The sequence below is a fragment of the Falco peregrinus genome, chromosome 5, assembly GCF_023634155.1.
Source record: "Falco peregrinus isolate bFalPer1 chromosome 5, bFalPer1.pri, whole genome shotgun sequence".
Classification (NCBI taxonomy): Eukaryota; Metazoa; Chordata; class Aves; order Falconiformes; family Falconidae; genus Falco; species Falco peregrinus.
In genome coordinates this window covers 108,730,206-108,745,618 of record NC_073725.1, presented here as the reverse complement: position 1 = coordinate 108,745,618, position 15,413 = coordinate 108,730,206, and the positions used below count along the sequence as shown (strand labels likewise).

The 15,413-nt window shown below is 46.0% G+C and overlaps 1 protein-coding gene across 2 annotated transcripts in view; it reads right to left on the bottom strand.

Annotated features, from left to right (window-relative positions):
* Positions 1-10,692, bottom strand: part of NISCH (nischarin) — a 31,498-nt gene extending 20,806 nt beyond the window's left edge. Inside the window, exons 1-4 of one of the 2 annotated variants that reach the window (XM_055805142.1) lie at positions 10,478-10,692; positions 4,815-4,898; positions 3,894-4,076; positions 574-622 (exon numbers count right to left, since the gene is read on the bottom strand). In XM_055805142.1, the coding sequence (XP_055661117.1) occupies positions 574-622; positions 3,894-4,076; positions 4,815-4,898; positions 10,478-10,564 (403 nt within the window). In that variant the 5' untranslated portion in view covers positions 10,565-10,692. The remainder of the gene's footprint in view (positions 1-573; positions 623-3,893; positions 4,077-4,814; positions 4,899-10,477) is intronic. The other variant, XM_055805141.1, reaches the window with a different exon arrangement.
* Positions 10,693-15,413: the final 4,721 nt, after the last annotated feature.

Below are 15,413 nucleotides of genomic sequence, written 5' to 3'. Positions count from 1 at the left end.
AGCATGTCCTTCTAAACAAAATTAGCATGAGTTAATCACATTTCACATGCCTCCTGTTGTTAATGGACCAGTTAGAGCTGTTGCAGTTACGTAAAGTACACTTCAATTTTATCTGCCAGCCTCAGAAACACACATCCTTAATTAACTGACTAGGTGGAAGAACAATATTTATTTAGATATGTAAATTGGTCTCCTGCATTTAACACTCAATATATCGAGGGTCACTGACAAAACAAACTTCCTTACATACCAAGACAGAAAGCTTAACAAGCTTCTGCTCACCAGTAACTACATCCTGTCCTTTAAGGGCACAGACAAGTAGGCCCTTTTCAAAATCTACAATCACCAATTTCCCTGTTTTGTTTCCAAAAGCAGCTGCACTACTGTTACAGCTCCCCCAAAATGCAGGGTGAATCCAAGTGCAAACAGCAAGAAGGTGGTGAAAAGAAAGAAAGGAAAGAAAGTCTGATACAGAAGATTCAGATCTCATTGTCTGGAGATTAATATCACAGGTATATGAACGCATGCACACAGAAGAAACTGTTCCCAGTTAAATTCTTGCAAGTCCTTTACCTTTGTGGAAGAGCTCTTCAGCCAATGCAGCAGTGATCCCATTGATCTCCTGCAAAGAATAAACCGTTGTAATCCAGTATTATTTACATACTTACGGTTCCATGGACCACATGGACTTTTTTTTAAACAAAGCAACAGTGATTATGTCTTATGGATTTCATTGTAACTTGAAAATACTTCACAAAAATAACCTGAAATTATTTAACATCATATGATTTTCACTACCAAGATGGAAGATATTGAGCTACGTTCAAATAATCACATCCTGCATATATTAGGAAGGGGCAACAGCCAACTAGAACAACTATTACTAGTCCAACTTGAAAGAAAGCTTGGTTTTGAAGAAACTATTACAGTATAGAGTTCTTTAATTTTTAAAATTAAGATTAACCCAACGCATCAAGCACTGAACATTTCTTTGGAATATCACAATATACATAAAACTTTAGATTAACAGGTCTACAGAGAAGAGATAAGTATGGTAATTAGTCTTCTGGACTTCAACCTTATGATGCTTGCCTGCCAAGTAATTCAAAAGCCCCTTTTCCCCACCATCCACCTTCTCCACCCTCCTGGACCTAACGAGCTGCTCAACCTTCATTATGGGCACTGACAGCTCCAGGAGGAAAGAAAAAGGCTGAAAACTTTCAGCCCAGGGATTCATTCTTTCTAAATGGAAAGATGCACAAAGGTCAGTACAAGTATCTCCCATCTGGGCATACTTACCTCCACAAAAAGCAAACGCTCTGTGAAAGCCCAGAAATAGTTCCAAGCATTTCTAACAGTTCGCTCTCAAAGGCCCACAGAAAGAACAAAATAAAACTATTTGTAATAGTGAAGCTTCCCCTAGACACACACATATCATTTTAAGGTAGCTGCAAAGGATAAACAAATATTATGGATCATCACAAAATGAATAATTGATGAGTTTAGTTTGCCAACAAATCCCTCATGATTCATAACAAGGGAATAAATCCACAGGACATCTGCAGCACAGTTCAGCTCATCTGATGAGGCAAGCATTTTAGAAAAGCACATTCTTAGTATAACTGAAACCCCACTCACTAAGGATGAACAAAGCCTCCATACCACAGTTTTGAGAACAACAAGCTAGAAGCTGCATTTCAAACAAAACTCAACAATTCTGACTCACATTTGAATAAACCAATTACACCCATCTGTCATGCACAGACTTAAAATTGAAAACTATACTCTGTATCCCTTTTGTCATCTGGGACACAGCAGAAATTTTTTCTACATTTATAATTGAAACAAGATGATGACTTAGACTGTTCAGTGACTAGCAGGCAAAAAAAGCAACTCTATTTCTCTGTCAGATCTACAAGAGACCTCTGTCCGAGCTCTGACTACTTATATGCATCACACCCACAGAAGTCCATTGTTTGCAGGTGTCTGAACAGCAGTTTGTGGGAAATTCAATACTTCCCTTGCAAAAGCGTCTATCTGTAACCAAGTTAACAAACCAGACCTTCTAAGATGACAAAGTGTAAGGGTACAACAATACAAGCATCCTCATATCCCTGCAGACATCCTATTTGATGTCACAAGTAACAATAATGTTCTACATTGCTGTCACATGCAACTGCTTCTCTTCACTAACAGTACCTGGCTCTTGCCTGTGACATGTAAAGGCTTTGAAGTGGTTTTAGGGTATTTATGGCAGTTATTTCTACTCAGCTGAGAAATAAAATTAAAAAATCCCTACTGGAAATACTACAAATAAGAATAGACAAAAAGTATTGCAGCCTTCTTACATAAGCTAATGAGGCAGTATCAGGGATCATAATGGTTCAAGCATGCACATGGGCTGTCTGGCAACACATATTTTAAAAGATCAAAGTTCTGCAGGAAGGTCATTTTCCAGTAGAAATGCTGTGGTAAATATTTAGCTTTTCTGCTGAATAACATCTTTTTTTTTGGTAAATATTTAAAAGTACTCTAAGTTCAAAGCAAAAACAATTGAGTTTACACCTCAGCCCAGGCACCCCTAAAGCAAAGAAATGCAGATTAAGCAACAACTTTGCTCTTAATACGCAAGTACAGTACAGAAACAGGGAAGCATTCATATCCAAATAACACCAGTTCTTTGGAAAAGTAAAAAAGCATGAGCATTACAGCAAGAGGAAAACAACAGTCTAGCTGAAAAACAAGAGGGACTAGGAAGAATTTCTGCCTGCATGAAAACCTTTGTTCAAGTTACAGCACTGAAACACCAATGCAACAGACATCATTTAAAAGACAGACTAGATAGAGAAGCGAAAAATTATGCAGTTTCCTGATGATCAGGAAGTTTGCTCCATCTGAACAGAATTGTCCCTAACAGTATCACACATTTTTAATATATTAAAAACCTCTAATCCATTTTAGAGGCCTTGACTGTAATAACCCAGTGCTTCTCACTCAAATCTGCAGGGCAATAGCAACACTCTGAAGTAAACCTTCTACTGTTTATCTAAGTCAAACTCTAAAGTCGCATCAGTATAATTATGTTCATGTAACGTAACTAAACCAGTTTTTTCTTTGTTGCTAAACCTTAATTAACACACCTAATGGACCACTTGTGACTCATTTCTTAAGTCTTTACGTGAAATCATGAAGGGCCATCTCAGCACATCCCACCCCAACACAATTTACTGCTCCTCCTTTCCACCAAGTTCTCCAGTGCATTTTCCTCTTTATAAAATCCATTCTCCCCCTCACAACATGATGCCATACTGCAAAAACAGCCTAATTATACACAAGAGATGAACAAACAAATTGCAATCTGAACATGAAAGCAAGACATTGCTTCTTTCTTCAAACATCCTTTACCGTAACATTCTGTCTGCTGGCTGGAGCTATTTCTCCAGAGGCCACTCCATCAGTGAGTGCGCTTCTCAGAGAAGCACTGTTTTTCTTCATTTGAGCTACTGGAAACTGTTTCAGTGTGAACCATAACTCCAACCATTAACCACTAAGTGTGTGTGTGTGGGGGGGCGGGGGGGGTGGATCAATTATGCAATGTTGCTTCAGCCTAACAACCAATTCAGCTTCAGATTTATTCACAGCTTCCAACTATCCTGCCAGCACTTACTTCCTTCTCTTTAGCATCCCTACCCACAACTACTTCCCAGCACATTACCTACCGCAATAAAAAGTGGTGTCAAAAAAATCTTTAAAATATGCTTTGTTATATTGTGTAAAATGCTAGAAAAAAGCAGTTTCAGCTGTTTTCTGAACATTCCATACAATTCTCTCAAAGTCAGAGAACCAGGGAAAGACACTCGGGCCTCCATTCATAGGCTAAAACCGTAACTTACATATAAATGAAAGTGTAGGAAGTGTGACAAAACTTTTGGAGCAGTAACCGGGAACTTGACTAGCAGGGTTTGCAGGTAGACCTCTAATTCCTTTTGCCTTTTCTCCACCAGGCTTTTGGAATTTTTTCCGATAATCTTCTTAGGAGGTAAGAGATTTTTATCTATTTTCTTTTCTGAAACAAGCTGAAAAACAGAGACCAGAGTTACTACCTGACTCACCATCTGAACTCACAAAAAAGATGTAATGGAACACATTAAAAGCGTGTTGCCTGATCCTGGTAAGATCCGAAAATAAAACTAGTTCAGTAAATTTAGCTATTGACTGCAAAATATTAGGTATTTTAATGTTTTATCATTAAAAGTAATAGTTCAGTAACAGTGTTTTCTCAGAAAATCACTCACAGGGTAGAATGTAACTAAGGTGATAAAACAACAGAATAACCACTGTGGTTTTGAGAAAGCAGCCCGATCTTGAATATGGTGGACTTTCCCTCATTTTCACTTGCTGTTTTTAATCAAAACTGGTTAGGAACTACCCGATGCTAATGTAAGGACAGTTTTGTCATCCACTTTACCCAGAAGAGAGTCTTTGCTCCAATCCAGCTTTTGGTTACCAGATCAGCTGATCATAAACATCTCTCTTGGCAAAAAAATGTAATGACTCTAGCCTGAACTTCACTCTTTGATAGAAACTGCTTCTGTCCAAGACTAAAAGTTGTCCAGCCCAACCTCCCCCTATTCAAGAGGGGAAGGTAATGGGGGCAAGTAATATAGTTCATGCAAAAAGGATTTAGTCTGCAGTTCAGATGGTATCTGGCAGATATTCTCGCTTTTATTGAGAATTTACATACCACACGACAGAACTACACAAACTATACAATGCTTTTTAAGAGACGGAGGCCACAGTTTTAATACCCTTACCTTTTCATGCAGGTCATGGAAATCACTGTAACGATGTTTGACTGTCCACTGATGATTGCCAACACTGACCTGAATAATGTATACCTGAAAGGAAGAAATTAAAGTAAGGGAAGTGCAAAGCATTTGTCTTAAAGAGAAGCTGACAGTGAGACATGCTGGTTAATGTAGCACTGTAAGGTGATTCTACATTCAGTATCATAGTTAAATAAAAGCTAATCCAAACTCTGAAGTAATTTTGCTAATGTAGGATGCCTAGTCTCATTCATGAGGCTGCTCCACACAAACATGCAAATGCCTCTTAATGTAAAGCAATGGCTTTAATTTTTGCAACCTCAAGGTTAATAAACAAGATCTCTAAGCAACTTCTTTTCCAGAAGATTTCTGCTAGCTCGGTTGGTATCACAGCTATCCACAAGCAGCCTGACACAGCAATATCCCTTCTTCAATCTACAAAGTTCCACTACAGGTGGAAGGTAAGCATCCTTCTGTCACTTCACAGTTAAGCAGAAATCTGGAGCTTAACCCTTCAGAAATCTAGAGAAATCCTTTGGCTGGTTGGATGTTAACTATTCTATTCATTTTAGGGTAGAGCACACAAGACAGCTTCCTGAGAGTTACAATTGTCCCCAAAGAATCACAACAACTATCTAAAGTAACCCAATATTTCTTTACACAAAGCCATTTTAGCCATTTATTTTTAGCCATGCAGGTACCAAACAATTGAAGACTGTCATTGTAGCCAGCTTTCCAGATTGAACAGTACTGGTTCTGCAGGAAGCTCACAATCTACCTTTGGATATGCCACAAGCAAGCCACCCCAAAGAAACTATAAAGGTATAGAAATAAAACACAAAGTGGTAAACAAGGCTCAGCAAAACCAGTTCTACAGCTACTTGAAAATAAGAAATTAAATAAAGTGTGTTATCCAATCTAGATATATTCCTTGGGGAAAATACCAATTCATAATCAAATCCTGAAAACATTTAATACAGTTGAGAACTTGCTTACTACCACAGATCACACAGACCTGACTCATAGCTGCTATAAGAATGATGCACTCCTAGTTGCTAAATCCACTTGAGAAAAAAAAACATCAACAGTTTCAATTTGTTACATAAAAGGCCAGTTTTCATTTACTGTTAATACAGACCAGCAGAACACCAAACACTAAATACAATACCACTTGCATTCAAAAAGATTAACTATATACCAGCTATATTTTTGTAAGCAGCTGACACCAGCTTGCTGAACAAAACCCAAGTCCTACAGAGGACTGAATAAAGAAGTCTGACTAGTGTGTACAGCAAGTGACACATCAGTGTTCAGATGAGTACTGAAAACACAGATGAAGGACTACACAAAATTACAGTCTCAATTAAGGCCTGCATCTGCTTTCCTGTCATGTTGTTTGTGTTGGGAAACAGCAGATCAGGACTATTAGCTGTGCCAGTGACAAACTAAAACAGGAATAACCTGAGTAATCAAAAGTACCTTATAACCCCGAGGAAAGCAAGGAGACTCAAAGAAACCAGAAGACTAAAGTTAGAACTGAAGTAGTACTACATTTACAAGCCATAATAAAAAGACCAGTTTTTTTAAAAGCTAACTGTGCTAAATCACAACAGCTCAAACAGTATAGCTAAATGCAATGCCAATTGAGTACACAATGCATAAAACCTCAGATTAGACATTAAAAACGCAGTGAACTTCACATCTCATGAGATGAGGAAGGAATGCCTCTCCTCTCTGTACACAATACAGAGTAACCATAATAAAGGCTTCGTATCCTTTTTCTGAAATGGCAATCACTGACCACTTCTAGAAACACATCACTGAGCCAGACAGTCTGGTCAGGAAACTACCTGTTAAAGCGAGGGTTTACCTGCACTGATACAATTCCTCAAATTAAGTTTATAAAAAGCCATAGCATTCCCCACATTGAACACAGCCAGAGCTAGCAGTGTATATTCACCCCTCAAACAGCATCAGTATGCAGAATGACAGCAACTAATTTCAAATCAATCCACAAACTGTCATTATCTTTAAGAAGAAATACAAATGCAATATGCTTATGTGCTCCAAAGACTTGTTTCAATACAGAAATAATTTTAGACCACACCCCCCTCCTAAGTTTCTAAAAAAGCCAGATATCTAAGTTAATCTTCAATTAATTTTGAGTGCACTAATATGACAAAGCTGACAGTTTAAGATCTTCAAGGACTGCCAACCTGTCAAGCCAACTGCTAGAAGGCACACATGGATAAATGATTAAATTCTCTCACACTGCACTGTCTCCCAGACATAAATATACCATGTGAAATCTCCATCCATATTTACGCCATAACCTGCACTTCTATTGAGATGCAATGCAAAAGTATTTACATTCACAGGTTTTCCCTCTCCTTGTGTCTCTACCAAACCCTCCTGTGTAACAAATTTTGTATGTTCTTCTATAAACCTGTTGTTTTGGCTAAGTTCTGCTTTGTTAAAGTGTTTAGCATATCTGCAGCACTGTACATTTTCATTATTTTCTAACCAGCCGCTACAAACTCTTCCCAGTAAGGTGCTGACACCTCCAAGCAGCATGCCTTCATCCCCCTAAATATTTAAGGTGAAATATTTACTAAAATTTTAAGATACTTATTTTTTAAACCAGCTGTTAAACGAACAGCGGTGATTCCAGACTGCCTTTTGTTTACTCCCTATACATCTCTCACAGTTCTACAGCATCTTTCATCCAATTTCACATACTTCAGTACTGTAAAGAAAAAGACACCCAACAGATGATCAGCAGTGCTGCCCAGAGGAAGACTGGGACACAGGTGTGTCTGCAGCCAGTAGGTCCCAAATTCCAGAGCAGTGATGAAACCGCATCTCCTCCCTGCCTCACTACATAGCCACAGTTTACACCCATTCAAGGAAGCCACAGTATTTTCCTTAAATATCAAAGGTAGTATTTATATGAAAAACAGCTGCAGAAGACAGGAAACGCAGGAAGGCAATTTTAGGCCAAACAAATGCATAGCAGGAAACAAATGAAGCACTGGCAGCCTTGAGGCCTTCTAGCAATCAGCCAGTCTTCAGTCAGCATCTAGCTGGAGCAGCACATGCAGGAGAAATACCTAGTAAAAATGCTCATACTTTTCTAACTCAACAGAAAAAACATCAACAAGTGCAGTATTTTTTCCTGCTGAATTTATCCATATTTTGCCTTCCATGCTAACAACTCCAACAAGAATCATCACATTTTTGAGAGTACCTTCAAAATTACACAGAACTGTGGGCCTCCCCAATACGTTTTACAGGATTTAACCTCACAACTGTTAAATGGATGTCATTAAAACAAGTCTCCTTCTACTGAGATTAACTTCGTCACTTCTGCTCTGATACAGGTCTTTATCACAGCCTTAAGTGCCACTGATCTAATTCTGAATACTAAACACAAATGCTAATTTTCGTGAAACATTTCACCTTGTGAATAATTTTGTTTATTTTCATTTAAAGATCTATTCCTACCTTTTTAATGGCTTGGGTCCACTTCATACAAACTGGCTGCAGGCTAACAGTCCCGTTAACAGGTTTTGGAGGTTTACACACAGGTAAGCTTAATGGCAGAACTCCTTCAAAAATGCAGCAGAAGAATCAAAGACCTCATACTTGTAAATCCTGCCCTTCAAACATGCTACTTTTAAAGCTCCCAAGAAAAATGGCATTAAAATAGCATGGTGTTCCTGGAACCATAATCATTAAAGAAGAAATCTGGCCTTGAAAAAAGAAGCTTCCTTGGGCTTGGCTGCAGCAGCTTAAAATCCCCATCAGATATCTGCTGAACACTACTTGCAGCAAAGTTATACACCTGAGTAGAAGTGAAGAAAATCTCAATAGAAGGAGACTTGTTTTAATGACATCCATTTAACAGCTGTGAGGTTAAATCCTGTAAAACATATTGGGGAGGCCCACAGTTCTGTGTAATTTTGAAGGTACTTTCAAAACCGTGATGATTCCCGTTGGAGTTGTTAGCTCAATCACGCACATCAATGGTATTTCCAAAGGCTGGCTGTACCATACTAGTTTGCAGGCTGAAACAGCAAAGTATCTAACGTTTCACCTCTTGTGTCCATAACCTCCAGTGGAATAAGGGGGCAAGTAACATTTTGACATTTTCTCAACTAAATTCACTTGAATTTCTCATTTGCTGTATTGCAAAGCACTACTAAAAAAATTCTCAACACCAACATTAACACCACTGAGTCTTGGTTCACACCTGAAGTGGAAGTTTCCAGTCACTGTGCCACCATGCCTCTCGGCTGATCGAGAACTGTGAAACAAACTTGCTTGGAGGATGAACCACATCCTCACACACGCAGTGATAACAGCTCAACAGCAGCAGTATTGTTTCCATGTGTACACATGATGTAACTAGCATAACAGAAAGAGCTGAAGCAATTTTCAAGAATTTGTTTTAAGCTCCTAACCAACTCCTTCACTGAATGCTCATTACACTTTTGCCTGCAAATATGCATAAAACTCACCGCTTGACAGCCATTCCCACACAATGATGTATCAAGGGTTATCAACTGAAGTTAGGCCCTCCACGTACTGCAGCTGTGTAAATGCTCTGTCCTATTAAAGGCTCTGTTTTGTCTGGATACCTTTTCAAAAGCAGCAATCTGAAGTATTACTTGTAACTATTACACAACTTCACAAATACTGCCTGTATAGACCATTGCTCCCCTTTCTCTTTTAGGTTCCTACAGCAGGAAGAAACCTGATGCCATTCTGTGCATTCTGCAAAAATAATATAAATCAAATCACACTAAAATAAGGTAGGAGCAGAAAAAATTTAGTTACATAACTAAAGGGTGGTGTGCTTAAGATGTTTTCTGCCTGCAATTATGCAGAGATTTGTTTTATGATGAGCGTCTTCCTGAAAAACAGGCCAGTTAAGTCTCAGTAGAATGCAACCACTTAAAAAAACAAGTTACACATCAAAAATTTCATTCCTTCCCCAAACAAAAACGCTGCTGTGCTAACAGTCTTTCCCCCTTTTTTTTTTCCGTAGGGGAAGAGAAAAACTATCTATACAAAATCATGTGGTTTCCTCTGGAAATAAGATTAGCTTTACAAGAGGGATTTTTACAGTGTTTTCATCAGAAGGAAAGCCTTCCCACACGAGTCAGCCCAGCTTTAAAAGCCATGTCTGCTCGGTAACGATTTTCCATAACCACGCACACGTACACACACGTATGGAGAGGTACGGGCAGCACCAGCCCGCCCGCACGCTCAGCCCCCGCGGAAGCACCAGCCCTGCCGGAGGGCGCGGGCTGCGCGGGGCTCAGGGCCGAGCCAGCCGCCGGGGCCTCCCGCCCCGCTCGCGCAGCAGCCCTCCCCGGGGGCAGGAGCCGCTCGGAAACTTCTGCCGAATTGTTCTCGCTCCGGGCACGGCACCGGGCCGGGAACTGCCGCTCGGCTTCCTCGGCGGTGGCGCCAAGCCCGGCCCCAGCCCGCTCCCCCCGGCACCCCCGCCGGCGGCCTGAGGCGGCGGCGAGGCGGGCCCGCTCCCCCTCACTGCTCCCGCCCCGCCGCCCGGCACGGCCCGCACGGCCCCCGCACTCGCCCCCGCACGGACTCCGCCGCTCCCCCGCCTCCTCCCGACCCCGCACCGTGTAGGTCTCCACCAGCTCGGAACCCAGGACTCGGGCCCCTCGCGGGGGCTCCTCGCCGTCCTCGCCCCCCGCCGCCGCTTCCATGACGCCGCGAGAAGAGCAGGGTACCAGCCGCCGCCGCCGCGCTCACGCCGTCACGGCTCCCCTCCGGCTGCCGCCGCCGCCGCCGCACGCCCCGGCCCCCAGACCGGCCCGCGCTCCCCCCGCCGCCATCTTGGCTCAGCCCCCCCCCCCCCCCTCAGGGTGCGGCCCACCCCGCCCGCCGCCGCTGTATTGGCAGCCGCCGGCGGCAGGGGCGGGGCTTGCGCTGGGGGCGGGGCTGCGGCCCGTCGAGGCCGGGCTTGGTGCGTTGGGGTGCGCATGCGTGCGGGCTGTCGCGGGGCGCTTGGGGCCGCCTAGTGCGACGGGGGGCTGTGCACAGCCGTGCTGCGCCGTGCTGCGCCGTGCTGCGCCGTGCTGCGCGGGCTGCGCTGCAACGGCTGTGCTGCAACGCCGTGCTGCGCTGCGCGGGGCTGTGCTGCAACGTCGTGTTGCGCTGTGCAACGCCTGCTGCGCTGCGCAGGCCTTTGCAATGCCGCGCTGCGCTTCGTGGGCTGTGCAATGCCGTACAAAGCTGTGCTGCACTGTGCGGGCTGTGCAACGCAGTGCAATGCCGTGCTGCACGGGGCTCTGCAAATGCAACACGGCGCGCTTTCCTGCAATACTGAGCCATGCAGTGCAGCGTATGTGCAGTGCTGTGCTGGCTAACAGTGCCGGGCACTACCATGCTGTACAGCACTAGGCTGTGCGGTGCCTGCAATGCAGGCAGCTCAGGGAGGTTCAGGCCTGTCCAAGCAGCTACAGGCTGGTGTGTGCAACGTGCTGGGGACCTGGTGATGCAGGAAGGTGCAACGCAGGTGGATGCTGACACGGGGCATTTGAGGTTGAACTGCCGAGGGCCACCCTGCCCAGCAGCAGTGTGGCTGCGCTGAGGAGCAGCTGCATCTGGGGGCAGTGCTGGCGGTGGCCTAGGGCAGCGCTTCCCGCTGCAGCAGCTCTTGGTGGAGACCTGTGACCTGTGGCCACCATGTGCTGTTCAGGACTTGGGAAACTGGTGTGGGGCACCCCAGGCCAGAGCTGGGTGGCCCTGGCCCTGGGCCTGGCGGGTGAGCCCGCAGGGGGCTGGCTGGGGTGACCACCCACATTACAACCTGTCCTTACCCCCGCGGTCTGCCCCACGGAGCACAGGGAAGCACTTCGGATCTGCGTAAGCTGAAGGGACCTTGCCAGCAATTTGTAACAGACAAATCTGTAACAGCTTTGGAGAAGCTTAAAGACAGCGAGCAGATCCTGCGCGGCCTTTTCCCCATGAACCCGAGTTGCCCTGGGGGGAGTCCCAGGAGCTTTGGGTAAAAAAGCACCTTCCAGCAAAACGAAGGTAACCTCTCCCTGTATTTCCATATGCTGCCTAGGGGAGGGTGCAGTTAGCTCCAGTGTAGCATCATTCATAGTAGCCGAAGTGCCAAATAGCCTGGGTGTGGATGCCAGGTGACTTTCAAAGTCCTCTGGACAGCAGAAGGGATCTGTGGTGCTACCAGGGGCCGTGCTGGTGTCTGGCAGGGGCAGCCAGGACCAGGGCAGCACATCAGCAAACACAGCTCTGCAAATGGAGCCGAGGAAACCCCTTGTGATTTTATTTTCATTGCATAAAGCTTTCCTTTGGTCAGAACTTACCCAAGGATGATGTGTACAAGGAGAAGACACATATAGTACAGGCAGCCCGAGAGGGATTTTCTGGTGCTGTCCCAGCATCAGCAGGAGCTGCTGCTGAGCTCAGCCTCTCGATGAGATAATAAGTGGTTTCGGAGAGGAACTTTAATTAAGCTTCCTCTGAATGTCCCATCTCTTTAATTAAATAACAGTTTGCAGCACTTGCACATCTGTTGGTTTTAATAGGTGCCCTTCTCCTCTTCCTAAAGCAGCTTCTGCCTGCGGGTGCCGAGGTGTCACAGCCCCGTCCTGGCTTCTGGAGAAGATGTCGACAGGAGCAATGCAGCTGGGGCAGGGGCCAAATGGGGGCTCGTACAGCTAAAACCCTCCAAGGAGGATTTAGGTAGCAATAAATTAAAGGGCCTCAATGTTGGTGGGTCTGGCCCCACTCAGGGCTGAGGGCCCCACTCAGGGAAGGGGGATGCTGGAGCATTTTTCTGTGATTGGGATCCATGACAGACTGCCCCAGGAGCCCTGCAAACACCCTAGCCTCAAATAAAGTTGCAATTTAGTTGGGCTTCTGCTTTATATTTCCTTATATGTGACTTGCAGGATGACTGCTTGTTTTGCAGTGGGTTACAGCTGCTTGGCAAGGAAAACCTGAACTGAGATTTTGGAGGAAAACCTTTCTCTTGTCTTGGTACCTTGGATTGGTACTAACAAGTGCAATGGCATGTCAGGATGCAGCTGAAGCCCAAGCTAATGTGCTGTACCCAACCACAGTGACAGCCAGCGTGTCGCTGAGCCAGCCACGTGCTCAGATTAAGGGCACTTGTGCTGGCAGCCTTCCTCAGGCTATAGATAGCCACGCTCCATCTCTGCCACGGGTCTCACATGGGGATGCCAGAGAAGCAGTAGGAGCGGATGGTTTTCCGCAGCACACCCCATACCTGCTGCAGCAACCTCCCCCTGTGCTTTGCACAACAGAGGCTCTGGGTTTCTCTGCAAAACCCCAGTTCTTTTGTAACTCACCCTCTTCGGAGAGCCAGGGGATGCTGGAAGCTTTGGCTCCAAGCAGCAAGCAGGGAGGCAGGGGTTGGCATGACACCACTTGCCTGCACCTCCCTCCGCAGGAGGAACATCACCTCTCGCTGCCAGATGAATTTCATCCTTCCCTTCTAGGCATACCTGTGTTTTGTAAGTCTCCATTCCTGTCGTGTATTTGCAGAAGTGTGGCTTTCCCATGCCAGTCTGCATGGTGGCAGTGGCCCAGATTGCCCCTCTCTAAGCAGACAGAGACCCTTCTTCCACATCCCGACCTGGATTTCATCTCGGCTGCCTGGGAAGTGCAGCTGCCACCCTTTGAAGGCAATGTTAGACTCCTGCTCCCACCCTGCATTGGCCCTAGATGTATTCTGATGCACCTCAGGGGCTGTTTTCAGGGGGATGACTCAGAGCTGTCACCTCCCGGGGCAGAGGGATGGGGCCAGGCACGATTCCTCACCCTCTGCCATGGTGCCTGGCAGTGCCCAAGGCCAGCACCAGCCGCCCTGCCAGCTCCGCAGGGAATCAATCCCAAGGGGGGGAAAGCAGCTCAGGCTGGGCTTTGCCTCGGGGCAGCACGCCATTGGGGAAGTCTCCCTGGGGGTGCCCAGGAGGGTTTGGGTGATGGTTTGGTGGTGGGGGACAGCAGGTCCCTCGTCGCAACCTGTGCCCTCACCTAAGGACAGGCTTCAGTCTTTAACAAAACAATACTTCCCTTTGCAGCTTTTGCTGCCTTTTCTATGTTCAAGGCAACCAAAATATGTTCCAGTTCTGAAGACTAACATGACTCAAAAATTAATTCCCTAAATGCAACTATTTTCCTTTTTATTACATCTGCCATCCCCATGCTGAGAAGAGGCAGAGCCCAGAAACCTGGGTACATCACGGCCAGCGGGCACCCACAGGACCACAGCTCCTAACAGGCTCAGCAGCAAGTTAATCTTCCGGCACTGCAGAACCTGGGAGGATGTGGTGTGGGGACACAGCTCTGCACTCACCTGCATCCTCACAGTGCTGACATCACCCGGTCACTGGTTAACGCCACTTGGACTAGGCGTTACGGAGGGACAGCCGGTTTTGTCATGCAATGTGATTACTACTAAAGGGAGAAGGGCTTTTTAGAAGAGATGAAACCTAACAGCTGCACGCATAGTATTTTCAGTTGTGTTAACTAATGCCAATATGAGCTAGTTGGAGGCGAGACTTCATCACCCTGGACACTGGAGCCATCTGTAGTTCCTTTGGACACAAGAGGGAGTCCTGAATCACCAGAAAAAGATGTTTTGCTTTGGTTGCTGTCGATTAAAACGCTTTTCCCTGCAATGAGAAAATGCTGGTCATCACTTGGAGGCCTTTGGTGTGTTTTGCTCTCCACCGTGGTGGGATAAATCCGGGAGTGTAGATTTTCCCCATTTGCAGTGGGTACAGATCGGCTCGCTGGTTGGATGAAGCAAGTCCTGGCTTCCTAAAGGACTGGGAATTATTTCTGAGATCCAGCACGGTTAGCAGCCATGCCCCTCATTTTGCAGCCCCAGCTAAATGCAGAAAGCAGAGGCAAAGCTCCAGCTGCCTCCAAGCTTCTCCTTGCTGCAGCATCCAGGCTGCATCCCCTGGTCCTCAGCACCCACACGCAAACAGCATCGGCTCCTCCGAGGGCATCAGCCCCTGCCGCGTGTCCCTCGTGGGTTTGGGGACAGCAGGCAGAGGGGACAGGGAGGCCCCAACACCCCCTGTTCCCACTGCTTCCAGGGGACACTTGTTGCTGGACAGGGATATTTTGGGAGGCATGCCTTTCCCGTATTACCCAAGTTAATTAGGCACAGTATAATCTTTGTAATGCAGCTTCCCCGGGGGGGTGGGGGTGGCAGGGGGGACACAACACATGGGAGGTGGAGGTGACATGGTGGCACATGTCCAGTCAGGACAGCCAAATACTGTGATATATCAGCAAGGGTCCTGCCAAAACCCAGCTGCAAGGGCTCGCTCGTTCCCACATCAAGGTCACGAGGAAACCTCCAGCTGCCCCGCGGTAGCTGGGGCTGGCCCCGGACATGCCAGCCTGGGGCTCGGCAGTGTCCCCATCCCAAGGCACGCAGGCCAGGCATTCCTGCGGGGATGGGGGTGGGACAGGGGAACGCGTGTGGGGCTGTTGGTGGGCTGGTCACATCCCCTGGGGCAGGCGGCCCCCTATATCAGCCAG